Below are 15403 nucleotides of genomic sequence, written 5' to 3' on the forward strand. Positions count from 1 at the left end.
AGAGGGAAAGATAATGGGAAGACAACGGAAAGACAAGGGAAAGGTGAGAGACGGGAGAGGGAAAGGAGAGGGCAAGTGAAGGAAAGATTGTGGAAAGAGACAGAAAGGCAAGTGACAGGAGAAGTACAGGATAGGTAAAGACGAGAGACAGGCAAGCAAAAGGAGAGGGAAAGGTAAGGGACAGGAGAGGGAAAAAGAATGGAAAGATAATGGGAAGATGAGGGAAAGGATAGGGAAAGGAAAGGAAAAGATAATAGAAAATGAGGAACAGATGAGGAAAAGGTGAGGGACAAGAAAGGCAAAGGTAAGTGTTAGGCATGAGATAGCACAGGAAAGGCAAAGAAAATGGAAAGAAGGAAAGGCAAACGACACAGAAAGGAGTTGGATAGGCAAGGAAAGATAACAGAAAGATGGTGAGGGAAAGGTGAGAGAAAAGAGAGGAAAAGATAATGGAATGATGAGGGAAAGATGTGAGAAAGGCAAGAAACAGCGAAGCAAACGACAACGGAAAGGTAATGGAATGACGCGGGAAAGATGAAAGACAGGTGAGGGAAAGGCAAAGGAAAGAGAATGTGAAGATGAGGGAAAGGCAATGGAAAGATAACAGAATGAAGAAGAAAAGGTGAGGGACATGTGAGAGAAAGGAGAGGGACAGGTGAAGAAAAAACACACACAAGGGAAAGGCAAGAGGAAGAAAATGGAAAGGTGAGAGAAAGGCAAGGGAAAAATGAGGGACAATAACTGAAAGATGAGGAAAAGATGAGAGAAAAGTGAGGGAAAGGCAAGGGAAAAGGGAGGGACAAAAAGTGAAAGATGAGGAAAAGATGAAAGAAAAGCAAGGGAAAGGAGAGGAAAAGGAGATGAAAAGATAATGGGAAGTCAATGGAAAGACAATACAGGCAAGGGAAAGGAACTGGAAAGATAATGGAAAGTTCAGGGAAAGACGAGGGTAAGGTGAAAGAAAGGGAGAAGAAAGAGGAAAGAAGAAGAAAGAAGAGAGAAGAAAGAGAGAAGGAAGAAGAAAGAGAGAAGAAAGAGAGAAGAGAGAAGAGAGAAAAAAGAAGAAAAGGAGAGTGCAAAAGGAGAGACAAAGGAGTGAGAAAGGTCAGAGAAAGAAGAGAGAGAAAACAGAGAGAAAGGAGAAAAAAGGGAGAATAAGCGGAGTGAGAGAGAGAACAGAGAAAGGGAGAAATGGAGAGAGTTGAGAAGACAGCCTCCCTTTTAAAGGCCATCTTCCACTGAACAGCCCAAGCTCATTAGCTGTCTCACAGCTACATTTATTAATTTGGGTGGTAGAAATAGAGAGCAAAGTGTTTTCAGGAGTGACAAACTAAATGAAGAAAAAGAAAAAAGAAAAAAAAGCAGCTGTGTAGCCATGTGTGTTCCTTCTCTCTCATGACAAACCTTGGACCTAAATCCTGCATTTCAAAAACACGGAACGAAAACCACCACCAGTTACAGTGGGATACATAAGCACTCCTGTTTCTTTGCACATAGTAAGTGAGAGAAATATAAGAGAAACTCAAATGCAAAACAGTATTTGAAAGTAACCTCCCCAAAACTTCTCCCCTTGGGACCTTCCACAACATGCATCAAGCTGCAAATTCATAGTTGGGACACATAACACTTTCCCCTGTCCACTCCCTTCCCATTTCTCCCCTCAACCAATCCAGGCTGATTTTCTAAATGATCTTTAATATCTAAAAAGCCTTTTATTTACGGGTGTTTACCTAGCAAATTCACAGTTAATGAAATGCATTACACTTTCAAAATGTCTTTTACCTTCTTTTCTGACAAGTCATGATCCAGCTCATCTTCAGAATCTTCCTCACTCTGCTGCTGCTGCTGCTCTTGCATGTCCTTCATTTTAATCAGCAGCTCTGCCTTTGGTGCAGATGTGCTGTAGTAAGTAGAATTGGTTGTGAGGGAGATGGCAGAGGGTGCGCTCTGGTCCTCTTTCCTGGTAAAAAGCCAAAACTTTTATTAGCTGCCTTGACATCCTAATCACTGCAAAGAAAGGACAATTGTTTAGAGCCATTATTTCACCAAGCAAGCAGGGGGTTCAACAGAAAGCCACTACCTAAGTAAATAGGATAAATAAAATCTGGTTGTGAAGAAAATTTGAACTCAGCACATGCCCATCAAAAGTTAAAATTGAAGACCTTTCATCATTACAATAAGAGAAATGGACCCAAGATCCCTCAGCTGGAAACAAAATGTAGTTACATTTTCCCAAGTAGTACAAAGATCTCAGTGTCATAGAAAGTATCCTTTCAGACTTCCAAATGTAGGATATTACAACCTAAGTATTTATCTTTTTGATTATGGAATTACACATGAATTTCATGAGAAGGCTACAACTTAATTTGATTACTCATATCAAGAACACGAAAGACCCATAGAACATCAACATGGATGGAATTTAATGGAACTCAATCTTTTCTTCGCTGTCATTCACTTCCAGGAAATATCTCATGCCCATTTCAAGCTGTCTTTTGAAATTTTCATCACATAAACAAGGGTAAAATATTTTTCCTTCCCTATCCAGTTATTAAACCAGATGATCTTGGTAAAGTATCTAATCACTATGAAATGGAAGAAGACAGTTATTCCGTAAGTTCTTACACAAATAGTTTTCAATGAGATCTTAAAGGGAAACTTGTCATATTGTGCAACATTGTTCTTTTTCTGTTATTAAGGGTATACTTAGCAGTATTACGCTTGACTGCAATTCTGACAGAAAAAGTCTCAGAAAAGCCCCAAATCTCAACATCAGGAAGATCCTAGCCTTCACCCCCCCTAGGAAAACTGACACCCTTTGGACAGCAGCTTACAAGGACTGCAAAAAAGTAATACTCACTTTTCCTCTGAAATTTTTGGAGAAGGAACTTTTGGCAGGAGCTTCCTGCGTTGTTGAGCTTCCTCCAGGAGGTGTTCATCTTTAGGGAATATACCAACCATCAGATCCATTGTTGTTTTTATTTTCACATTCGGATCTAGGATGTCTGCTAGAGATTTATCTCTTCCCACAATCTCTCTGGCTAGCTCCTCTGACTTCCAATCTTCAAAACTCTTCTCTTTGGCCTTTACATAGCTGACTGCTGGTGTGGCAGCACTGCTGTCCTTCAAGTTGCTCCCAGGTTCTTCCGCTGGTTGAGGGTCAGCTGGTTTGGTTCTGGCTTCTGGCTCTGGCTCTACACCTTGCCTGGTGTAAGCACAGAATCGTGAATAGGATTGCTCAGAAGTGCTGAGTGTTTTAATTTGGTCCTTTTCCAAACCACTGGGTAAAGCAGGAGGCTCCATAGTACTGACAAGACACTGCCGACTCTCCTTTTCTGCGCTGCTCTCAGAATGAACTATCTTGATGGGAACCATTTTCACCGTAGTATTGTTGTCTATAACCTTTTCAATTCTGGAAAAGAAGGAAAACTTACCTTTTGAAATGGAAGAACCTTACATCCCAATTCTTATCCCCTCTAATCAGAAGGGAAGCCCAAATATGAAAAAAGGAAGATAAGAGATCTAGGTAGTGGAATCTGTATCTCAAACCCTAAATCTACATGTTTTCTGCCCACATACGTTATACTGCACTTCTGTTTGTTTCCATGAACATGAGGGTCTAATCTTAGCAGCCAGGACCCAGATGTGAGAAAGTACCACTGAACTGCATTGTACTCCTTTGTGGCCACACGTACATACGAAAACACGCCTCAAGCTCAAACCTCACTGCCTCGTGCAGATCCAACAATGGCTTCAGCTTTTGGCCTAACAGGCAGCTTAGTTGCCTGAGGAGTTTGCGATGCTCTCACGTTAATTCCCAGCTCTTCCAAGGAAAGTGACAACAGAACAGATAGAAGCATCCTGCAGGCTAGGCCTTTGTTGAGCTACAAGAATAGCAAGTAAATCACTCAAGGAAAATCTGGAAATAATTCAAAACTTAATTATACGATTAAAAAAAACCCTAAATCTGTATTTGTAAAATTGCACACAAGATACAGAAGTTTAATAGATCCCACCACAGTGTCCTAGTGTTCTACTTAAAGAAGAAAAAACAGCCTCTGAAGAGTGTAACACACAATTGTGGATACTCCTTTTACGGAATAATTTTTTATAGCACAAATTCTGTACTGCATAGCACAAAGGGCTAACTTTGACATTCAGTCAGGAAAGCTATTTAAAGAGGAAGATAACTTAGATTTTTAAATTAGACAGTAACATGTTAACATTACTGAAACATCTGCACTGTACATACACCATGTAAGAAACTAAAGTCTGGTCTGGTGGTTCTGAGTTTGCAGAAAGTTTAAAATTATTGTCATACTGTGGGTTTGGAAGCTCCACAGCAAGTGAATGAACACTGCCTACTAGCTAAAGTATCTGGTTTCATCTAGCTGTGTAGCTTGTCACTGTTTAGATAAGTGACTAAGACATACTATGGCCCTTTTCCTCTAAGTGTGGGTGTGTCATTTTCCTTAAACTTATATTGTGCTGTATTTTTCTTTTGTTGGGAATAGCAAAATCTGTTTGACTTCATATTTTTCAGAAGCTGTATCTTACATTTAAAGATAATTTGCTTGCAAATAAATGTGCAACCTCCCAGTAGGTATTTACTTTCACAAATGCTTTGCAGACATGCTTTGATACTGATCCAACTTTTGGTGCAGGTTTCCCAGCCCATGCTGAACCCCGCCACTTCCATTCAGTTGGGTGTTTTCAGTCAAGGCATCTGTCATTTTAATGAGCTTGCCCCTGTGTTTACTGCTCAGCCCCAGCTCCCTGCCTGCAGACATGGGCTCTCCTCCTGCCTGCTGCCTCTGCCCTGACCCTTTCTCTTGTTTGTTTTTAAGTAAAGCCCACACCTTTTGGACTCCACCAGACTGTAAGGAGGAACACATTTTTGAATTTGAGGGAAATGCATGCATGCATAAGTCTGTGGGGGGCAACTGGAAGTGAAGAAATGAGCTGAGCATAATTCTTTACCTAAAATGCCTGGCATCTGTTTTGAAACAGAGTACATTCCTTTCAGCATAGTAAAAGATTTTCCAGATACTTAAGGCATCATTAAGTCAACTGACTGCAGTCAGAGCAAAGACAGTTCAACACCAGGTGCTTCAGAAATCCTGTTTCTACAGTCGCCACCTGTCAGATTTCTGAAGGTTTTCCACTTGTGGAACTGTGGCATGAAATTTTGACTTACAGCAATTCTGCTTGTTGCCACTACAAAGCCTCACTTCAACCACAAGCACAGTCACTCCTTGACCTGAGTGTAAGTTTACTGCAAATCTACTGATGCACATCTAGTGATGCACTCTTTTGTTACTGATAAAACAGTCATCTTGGGATATAGCCGGGCTCTGCATACCACTAGTATTTTCTTATGCTGCATTATTCTACTTAAAACACTGCAGGAAACTCTTCCTACTCACTCAGTTTATCCTGCTGCTGAACCAGACACCTTTCATAAAGAAAAGTAAATAGCTACATGCTGACATCATCAAACATTAGCTGCCCACAGCATGTAAACTGGCATGTCCAAAAACTTACATGCAAGGAGTCAATAGAAGCAATAAGCCAAATCTAATTAACTGCATATTAAGATAAATCTACTGGACATATTTCTATCATATGAAATAAGTGCCATATAGAAGGTTCGGCGGTATGTCCCACATGTTTCTCCATTTTTGCCTTACCTGTAATTACTAGCTGAGGACAACACCTTGTGAACAAGCAAGAGCTATCTGGGCTTAAGAATTTTAGATGGTAACAACAGATTTGCAGGGTAAGTATATCATTCAGATATGTTATCATTCAGATATTGGCATATAATTAGGGACACCTTAGTGTTCACCCCAACATTAAAGCTTAGTAAAAAGGAAGGACAAATACTATTAGCCTTCTACGCAACCTTAGCATCTATTCATAAAGCAATACATTAAGGAAGTCAAAGCAATACATTAAGGAAGTCATTACTATCATCTGCCTTTGCACAGAGATGCTAGGGTTCACATGAAAACATAGTACTTCTCATAGTAAACTGCATTATTATTTCATGTTAAAAACACTGCAGGATGAAATGTCATGTTTCTCCTCTGGTTACAAGAGGAAAAACATAGAATCATAGCATCATAGAATGGTTTGGGTTGGAAAGGGCCGTAAGATCATCTAGTTCCAACACCCCTGTCATGGCATGTTTAGGAAAAAAAGTAAGTCATGTTTTCTATGGCATAAGGAACACTGGGAAACAGCATGATTGAGTCTATTCAAACTGTGTACATTACTGTAGAAAAAAGTTATTCTAACTACTTTTGCCCAGAGAAACAACCTCTGCATTCATTCAGCTTGGAGGCTTTATTTTCATTCCTTAACTATGAATTATTGTGCCAGAAGATTTATGAAAACTAGGATTCCTGGGCTTCCTGGAAGAGTTTGTTATCTTATGGGAGAATAACGATATGATATAGTATATTAGTAGCATATGACAGACACAGAAACCAATTTCAGTTGGTTTGCCTAATTCTAAGTTTATCTAGACTGGGAAAGGACTTAATTTCTCCTGCTGAATCTTCAGCCCACCTCAACACAAACAGTGCTGTGGACCCCCCAGCAGACTACCTGGAGTGCCACATTTTATTGTAAAGGCATCATGAAAAGAGTCATGATTTGGCAGTGCACCTTACTGTGTGCACTTCAAAACAGATGCTCTCACGAAGCACATACAGCTTCCCTTCCCACATCTGCTTTGTCCCTGCAACAATTCATATTCATATACTGGGTTGGGTGGAGGAAATGATGACAGAGAATCTTCTGATTTCACCCAGACTTATAGATGAAAATCCATTTGAATCCATCCCTGTCATTTTCTTCTAACTACTACCTGTTAACACCTGAGCAGCGTGAGTCAACTAAAAGAAACCACAGACCAGTTGAAGGACTTCAATGGTACCAACTGGAATTTCACACAAGTCTTAGGTCTCTCTATGACATGCTGTCATGGCTCACGCTTAATGAATGCAAAGGATGTGCTTTTAGTAAAGAAAATTAACAGTCAGCCATTAATAAGGTCTACCTGGGCAAAAAGTGTTAATAGATTAGTAAAGGAGTTACATATAGTACCTGGCTGGGTTCTCATCCTGTAGAGACACAGGAGGTTTATCAGTGAGCTTCTGTGGTGCAAACTGAGGAGAAGGGGACCTTGATGTCTCCATGCCAGGTTTTTGAAGATACTGATACTTGGAAGATAATACAGACTCAGACCTAAGGTGCGTTTTTTCTTCTAAGTGCTGACAAACATTCTCTGTGGATGATGCTTGCTGGAGCTGCTGTGGATTAGCACCCTTCAATTTTCCATTGAAAGTTGCAGGACTCTGACAGAGAGAGGAGTGACTGGCAAATACTTCGGCGGAGCTGGGGGACGAGGATACAAAGGGCCGGCTGGGCACTGTCCGCAGAGATTCAGAAGATGTGCCAAGTGATGGCGCAGGATTATCTGGTCGCCTGTATTTATCTATTTTAGGTGGTGGTGGCCTCTGAGGAGCAGGTCCACGCTTCTTGTTCAGCAGGACCGGCTCCACCCTATGGCTTTCGTCTCCTCTGCCCCGGGACAGAGAGGAATGGTTCTCGTTCAAGGTCTGTGGCTCAGAGCAGGGGAGATGAGGCAGACTATGATCCTTGCTCTTCTCGCTCACGTTTTCCTGAGAGTATCGGTAATCACTAGGCAATGTCCCAGACCTTCCCCGACTCTCGTGAGGCAGAACTGCAGGCTCTTGTGCATGCAGAGGTCTGACAGATGCCTTCCACTTGTGGCCTAAATTCTGGTCCAGCTGATCCCTCTTCTCCTGTGGGTTTTCCCTCACGGCCCCTGTGTCAGCTTGCCTAGAGAGAAGAACATGTCATTAGTGTGCTGATTTACTTCCTTTGGTGCGAGGCCACTGCACCAATCCAGGAAGCTTGAACACCAAGATCACATAGAACATTTAACATGAACTCCTCTGACCTAGAGTAATTGTACGGCACAAAAACTTCTGTCATGTATGGGCATACACAGCATACCTAATCTAATGTGATGAGTCAAACCATAAAGTCAGGCTAAATTAGGGTATGGAGTGCGTAGTTAAATGCACAGCACACCTCCAGCACTGATATGCGTGGCACAGTCAAACATGCAAATATTGGTAGAAATTGTCTTGATAAGAGGAATTCTAACACTCAAATTTAATTCTCTTTTCACTTCAGAGGCAGTAACCAAGTGCGGAAAACAAATTTCTTCTCTATGTGCATAACTAATACTGCAGTGTCATTTTAAATGTGAATTGAATCTGGCGAACTTTAATTATGAATCCGGAGGTTGAATTCTTGAATAACTGGTGAAAAATGAAATGAGTGCAAAGGAAATGTTTGCTGAAGATAAAAAAAAAAAAGAGGAAAATTTAATATCTTCAGAAAAACAGCAGAAAAGGAAATTCAGAAAGGATTTTCCAGTCAAGCTTATTTTAAACTTGAACTTCTTTTGCCCTGTCAAACAAATGACAAACAATGGTCAGAAAGGCCTTATCTTAAACAGAAACATTTTTGGGCTTATTCCAATTTTACACTCTCTTAATTCTCTAATCAGAAAACAGGCTTTTGCAGCTCCAGGCTTGGCTTTGCCATAACACATGTAGTTGATTTGTGCTCACCAGATAAACACAAATTAGGAAAGAAACAGAAGGCAGGGAAAAAAGAAAGTACCTCTGGAGCCCCAAGAGAAGACAGGTTTGCTCTCTGCTTAGAGGAGGCTGAAGAGACACTGTGAACTCAGAAAAGAAGCTGCAACAGAGAAGTAAAAGCTTTCAGAGGGCTGATAATACAATTTATCCTACTGACAGCGCTGCTCTCTATTGTGAAATACTAACCCTGCAGACATGCACAGCTTTCTTTTGTGGGGACTGAAACAGACATCTTTCCCAGCCTATCTGTAAAGAAGGGCTAACTTGAATTTTCAGCCTAAACCGGTTATTAACATTACTGTAGCAGTTTGGAGAACAGGCCTATAGGTGGTTAAAATCAATGTGTATGAAAATAAAATCTGAGATACAGCACATAAAATAAATAACAGGTTAAAGTCCATTATAAATTCAATAAGGAAAAAAACTGGAGCAGTTACACTGCATTACACTATACTTATTATTTAATTAACTGCAATAGTTAATTAAATTAAAACAGATCTTTAAGATAAAGTATGGTGGGAAGATAACTGATTAGATGTGGATTCTACTTCCACACCTGTACAATCAAATTACTTTCAAAATTATTATTTTTCAGTCCTTGGATCTGTAATGCTTCAGCACTTACAGAAAGAAGTTCTAAAAAAACCTCGTCATTGTCATTAAACTGCCTGATGTATAGAAATTTCAATAGCTGCACTTCACACTGATTTTTACATGTCAGAAATAAAATAGTATTGTACTTCCGAGATGGCATTTTCCCAATTTGATTCCTGAACAGTCACATACGCAAATCTCTCTCTCTCCTATGAGGTGTTAATTTTTAAAATTCAATTTCAACGGGTAATTTCGAATTTAGCATGAATGAAAATCTGAGTATTATTGAAACTCGGATCTCTTCATAGTGCTCTTAACTAATAGCAGTAGGTTCATTCAACTCCAAGTCATCTGACAAATTCAACGTCAGTTCTGTTTTACAAAACAGTATTTACTGACTCCTATTTTAATACTAGACAAAGGACAAGTTTTGTTAAGTAAAATGATTTAGGCCAGAAAGACCAACACTATTTAGATTTGGTTACATGGCATCTGTAGAGTCAGCTGGCTTTCCCCAGTGAATCCAATGTAAGCAGAACCAGGCCTGTAAACAGTTCCACTGCTTTTAATGGAAATGTTTACCAAATGAAGACTGCAGGCCTTAAGTTTGAAATACTGTGCTTAAATCAGCAGTTTTGACTGTCCAGATAACCCATGTAGAGTTAGTGACCCCTAGTTAACCTGTGCCAAAAACCAATTTGGGCCTCTCTATTCTTCACATACGTAAGCCACAACATAAGACAGTGTAATAGCTGCACTTAGGTGCCATGAGTGAATCAAGGGCATGGTGCAAAATGTCACAAAGACATAAATTACATGCATTACCTCAGCCCATTTGCAAAGTAAAAACTGAACTTTGTAGGCACAACATGAATGGGTGTGCTGCTGGAAGCAACAGGACAGAGGATACCACCAATCTGACATGTTTACATATCCAAAGCATGTAACCAAACGTATCTAATATTACCCTGGCTCAGAACAAATAAATGCTTTAGTAGTCCTGTCCCCTTCCAAAACAGAGTAAAATGAAATAAAGAACTACAGCACAGACAAATTTAGAGATGCTACATTTGCAAACGTGGAGATGAAATTTTGAGATTAAATATGTGCCTTCATATAGCTTCCACAAAATTAATCAAACATTTTGCAGTGCTACAGAAAATGGGTCTGAGGCATTCAACACTGAGGCTAGTTTGCATTCAGTGTGAGTGGGTCCTCATGCAAGACATGCTTATTATATTATTTTGGAGAGATTTGAGCTTACTGTTCAGAAAGGAGGAAAAGAAAGCAAGCTTCAAGCCCCAGGAGAACACAGTGGCAAGAACCTGCAAAGGTGTTACATTATTATGAATATCAAGAAGTCCACCAAGCTACTTTAAATCTATTGGTGCTTCATGCAATGATATGCCCAGAATACAGCTGTTTCGGAAATGAGGCCCATATTATGTAAGGGTAACATGACTGAAAAGAACTCATCATTTACAATCAAACATTGCAAAGGGAGACAGAGCATTTTAAAATAACCTGAAAACATGACAACTGACTTAATTACCAGTTTCATTCTAGATAACAAACCAGTCATAGTCAAAACCATTAAATTCTAAGTTATTTTCAAACTGAAAGCTCCCCCATCCCCATGATACAATGCCACAAATGTCCAAATGCAAGAGCCTTCCTGATGGAACAGGATCAAGAAAGCTCACACCACGCTCCCTACCCCTGCCATGGGATGACTTGACAGCTTTGACTGCCAGACCACTCACTTAACATGAACTGCAAAAGAAGTGTCATCAACAGACTTAACGCTGTTGATACAAAATGGTATTCAGCAAGGGTAAGTCTAGTGGAGGAGTCTAACGTGCCTCTTCTACTATGCCTGCTTTTGGTATTCGGGTATAGCAGCCTTCATATCTATATGGTGGGGGGCAGAAACCCATAATTTCTTCTAACTGAAAAGAAGGAATTGCTTAATCACAAAAACCAGTCCTCCTTGCACATACCACGTAATGGGCCATAGCCACCAAAACTACCACCACCACTTACCACCATGGAGGTGGAAATGTGTAACAAGTATTTCCTAACCAGATGGACAAGTACATCTTTCTATTTCCTTCTGTCTCTCTTAGCTTGCGGCATACATGCTCAGGACTGAAATGTAAAGGCCAAGTAACACTAAGCTGGGGAAATCAACCAAGTCTCCTCCCCAGTCTGGACACTCCCAGGTCCCTCCAGCAATAACTCAACAGGCTACTCTAACAAACCAGAGACAGGTATCAGTAACATAACCTATTACATGCAAGTTAAACCATGGAGAGCTATATATACGCATACACACGTTAACAGGAGCCTGTCAGTGGAGTCAATGAGCAATTATGAAAATGAATCATTATGTATAGATGCCTATCAGAAGGGTAACATTTTTGGTTGCCATTAAAAATACCACCTAACCACTGCCTTCATTTGCCCCATACTCAGGATCTGGTTAAATGTGGACAGAGAAATAGAATGATCTGATTGAATGTCGTATCTCAATAAATGGAAGTCACTTCGATCAACTCAATGTTTCTGATTTTTATCTGTCTGATTTATAGTTTCTTGAGAACGCTTCAGGCCAAGACAAACAGCGCCACAAGACAATCCAACTTTAAAATCCCAGACTACATAAGCATTGCAAAAATGTATTAGCCAACATTTGAAAAATGCATCATTTTTTGAAAACCTGACCCCTGTGCAAAAGTTTCACCATAAAACATAAGCACGATTATGTAAGCAACAACATGCCCTGCACTTACTTGCAGAAGAGAGCAAATGGAGTGGCTGGTTTTGATTTAGGTTAAATTCCTCCTCAAACACTATAATCTACACTGGAAAAAGGCCTTCATACCTGAGTAAAACTCCTCCATAAAAGTTCTCACCCCTCAACAACAGCAAACCCTCATAATCAAGGCCACAGTTTTGCAGCCCCTTTAAACTGATCTGAATGCAGGTATTTTGCCAGAAGAGGCACTCTCCTTCTTAGCCCACTCTTATTTTGTCTTCCTGGTCTTTCCATTGTATTAACAGTAGGAATTGTACAGCCCCAAAATCGGATCAAAGAACTGACCTGGCTCAAAACAGGTAATTTTGTAGCTTAAAGCAATCATGGAACACTGTCTTTTCTTATGCCAAAACTATATAGCCAGGGCCCTTGCTTATACACTAAATTTTCAGTTGTGAACTTCATGTGCTGCATCTATGTTTTTATTGTGTATCTGCCTGGCACTTGGCACAGTGGGATCCAAAAGCACTTCTTCCAACAGTCTGCAAATAAAGAGTAGTTTCTTCGACCCAGCACGGTTCTGCTTGAGACCACAACAGGATGCTACAGAGGTGGAATGGGATGCACAGGGCAGAACTGTTCCAAATTTAGGAAGAAGTTTGAGTTCTAATATACATTTTAATCCATGTTGACACTGTCAATGTAATCTAACAGATTCAGTTCACTCAAAATTGATACTGTCAATGTAATCTAACAGATTCAGTTCACTTCTTCTTTCATGGGCTCCAATACCTCACATGTTCTGAAACCCTCAAATTGGTCTTTCTATTGCAATGGCAAGGAGACACTGACACCAGAACACCACAGTGTGGCCATCCAATATGAGTACAATTATATTAACAGTGGTCCATTTTTCTGATGAGCACCGTATCACTACTAAATCAGCACAGCACACACTATCCACCACACAGTGACACATGAAGCATATTCCAAAGATACCAAATGAAAACTTGGACTACAAAGCCACTCAGAAATCTTTAAAGACAAATGTGTAGAATAAAGGACCCTCAAAAAACTCAGATCACTTCATCATCATGATGGCTGTACTGTAATGGTCACTCAAGGAAGAGGCACAGCACACAAATCACTATAAAGAAGTAGGGCTGTTCCCTGACTTGATCTGAAAAGACAGATAATGGCAACTAGCATCCCAGGCGCCCTACTGAAGCAAATCGTCCTGAAACCAAAGCATGTGTCAGGATGAAAAGAATAATGAATGTTGAATGATGAGAGAATGCTCTCCCTCTCTCTAAAAAAAAAAACAACCAAACCAAACCAAAAAGATGCACTGATACACTTCAGAATACAACCAAAGGTACAAATCCAGCAAGGTATTTTGTGAAGTATACCCCATGGCACATCAAGGTTACACTACAACCCATTCGTCATTATGCAAGTCTTGGTTTTCCAATTCTGTCTCTGAATGCCTGTTAACATTATCTGTGCCTTGATGGCAGCTATCTGTTTAATGAATCACACTAAATACACCTTAGCTGTTGCACCCAAAGCAAAATGTCACTTTAGCTTAACAACCCTTGCATTATCACCTGGCTTTATCACATATATGATAACAGATCCCACCAGAATCTGCCCTGTCCTGCCTGCATGGCAAAATACGCAGCAACGGGGTTTAATGTCACAGTCTTCTTCTTTCTAAAAATGTTCCCTCCCTCCCCATGAACATCAGAAATAAATTCAACTGACCCATTCTAATTCTGCAGCAAAGACGTGCTGATGGATGAAATGTAGGCCAATCAGTCAAGGGTAACAGCACAATGCATAGGCCCACAGTAAAAATCAAATCTGATTAAAATTAAATTTCTTGTAACAGCATAGGGGCCTTTATGCAGAAGGGGAGAATCCTGTGGGAAAAGGCAGAGGGAGGGATGTTTTTCTTTCCTTAGTTCAGAAAATAAAAGCCCCTCCTCCATTTTGCTGCACATCAAAAATCAATGATAAAAGACAATTTTTCTGCCTGTATTCTTTCTTGCTTTATCTATGGCATGCCTGTCCTAGTACACAGGGGATTGCCTACATGGAATTAAAACGACTTTTGCTCACTGAAGTCAACCAGTTAATGTGTTCAGTACTTACACACTGAATTAAATCATCAGAATATCCCAGCAGTATAACAAGAGCCATCATATTACACAAATGGCAACCACTGCAGAGACAAAAGACACTACTTTCTAACACTGCTAACAAGGAAATCACCGTCACATTTTAAAAAGCTCGAAGAAAAAATGATTGTTTTGTCAATTCACTAAAAAAATCCCCTACATTCCAGTTGCCACTCCTTTGATTTATTTTTTTTTACCTCTACACCTTTTTTTTTTATTTTATGCTATTGCTATTTTCTTGTTGCCATTACTACTGAAACCAGCTGCTTGCAGCTGAACAGAAATTCATAACACAACAGAAGCTATAAAATGAAACACTTTGTGAATAATAGTTAGGTCACCTGGGTTTCTCAGGCAGGCACCAAAATGAACATGTAGCTCATCTCTAAAGGAAAAGAAAAAAAGGTCCTAAACCAGTTATTTAAATTAATTAGCATGCATGTGCACACATTTCAATAGCCATCTTTTCACCCAGAGCCACACTCACCGCTTGCTTCCAATAGTCACATCCAATTCTCTTACACTCCCAGCTAATATCTCCTGCTGCTGTTGTAAAGGTCTCCGTGTGAGCCTGCACTCCCAGGCTTGCCAGGAAAATAACAAGATGAAAAGCTCTCGCACCACCCCTAGCCCAGAGGAACCCTGAGCCTGGCACCCCGAGCCACAACAACAACGGCACTGCAGCCCTCGCTCCAGAAAACAAATATTTTTGAAAGGCACTTCTGCCTAATTCCAGCATGCATGATGCCAACTGTGAAAACAAAAGCCGCTAAAAACAGCGTGTGTGTGCAAGCTTAGGCACACACAGCATCTTAGCTGGAATTAACACACGTTTTCTCCCTATTCTCCCAGCCCATCAGTGAACAGAGCAGTCCATTACGCTAAGCAAAATAGAATTCTGTACCAAGTATTGCATCGTTCCTAATCTGCAACTGTAGCTTTTGCTGATAGGGACAGAAGACACAGCCTGTACTCAAAAGACCGGGAGAACAAAAGAAATACTGTATGAATTAATACTGCAAATTTCTGTTCAGAGCTGACAGAAAAAGGTAATTAAGGCACGTGCCTCTAGCTGTTTCTCTCACGCTTTAACACGAAAGCAAGACAATCTTACCAGGATTTACAGCTGTTTACCCATATTCACTAGATATACGAGCCTCGCATCC

General features: G+C 40.3%; 1 protein-coding gene across 2 annotated transcripts in view; it reads right to left on the reverse strand.

The window, feature by feature from the left end:
• Positions 1-15403, reverse strand: part of SHROOM2 (shroom family member 2) — a 130300-nt gene that overhangs the window by 15376 nt on the left and 99521 nt on the right. For both annotated transcript variants that reach the window (XM_065677471.1, XM_065677472.1), the window contains 3 exons: positions 7114-7872; positions 2861-3412; positions 1783-1960 (listed from right to left, as the gene is read on the reverse strand). In XM_065677471.1, coding sequence (XP_065533543.1) covers positions 1783-1960; positions 2861-3412; positions 7114-7872 — 1489 coding nt within the window. The remainder of the gene's footprint in view (positions 1-1782; positions 1961-2860; positions 3413-7113; positions 7873-15403) is intronic.

This window comes from Lathamus discolor, chromosome 4 (genome assembly GCF_037157495.1).
Source record: "Lathamus discolor isolate bLatDis1 chromosome 4, bLatDis1.hap1, whole genome shotgun sequence".
NCBI lineage: Eukaryota > Metazoa > Chordata > Aves > Psittaciformes > Psittacidae > Lathamus > Lathamus discolor.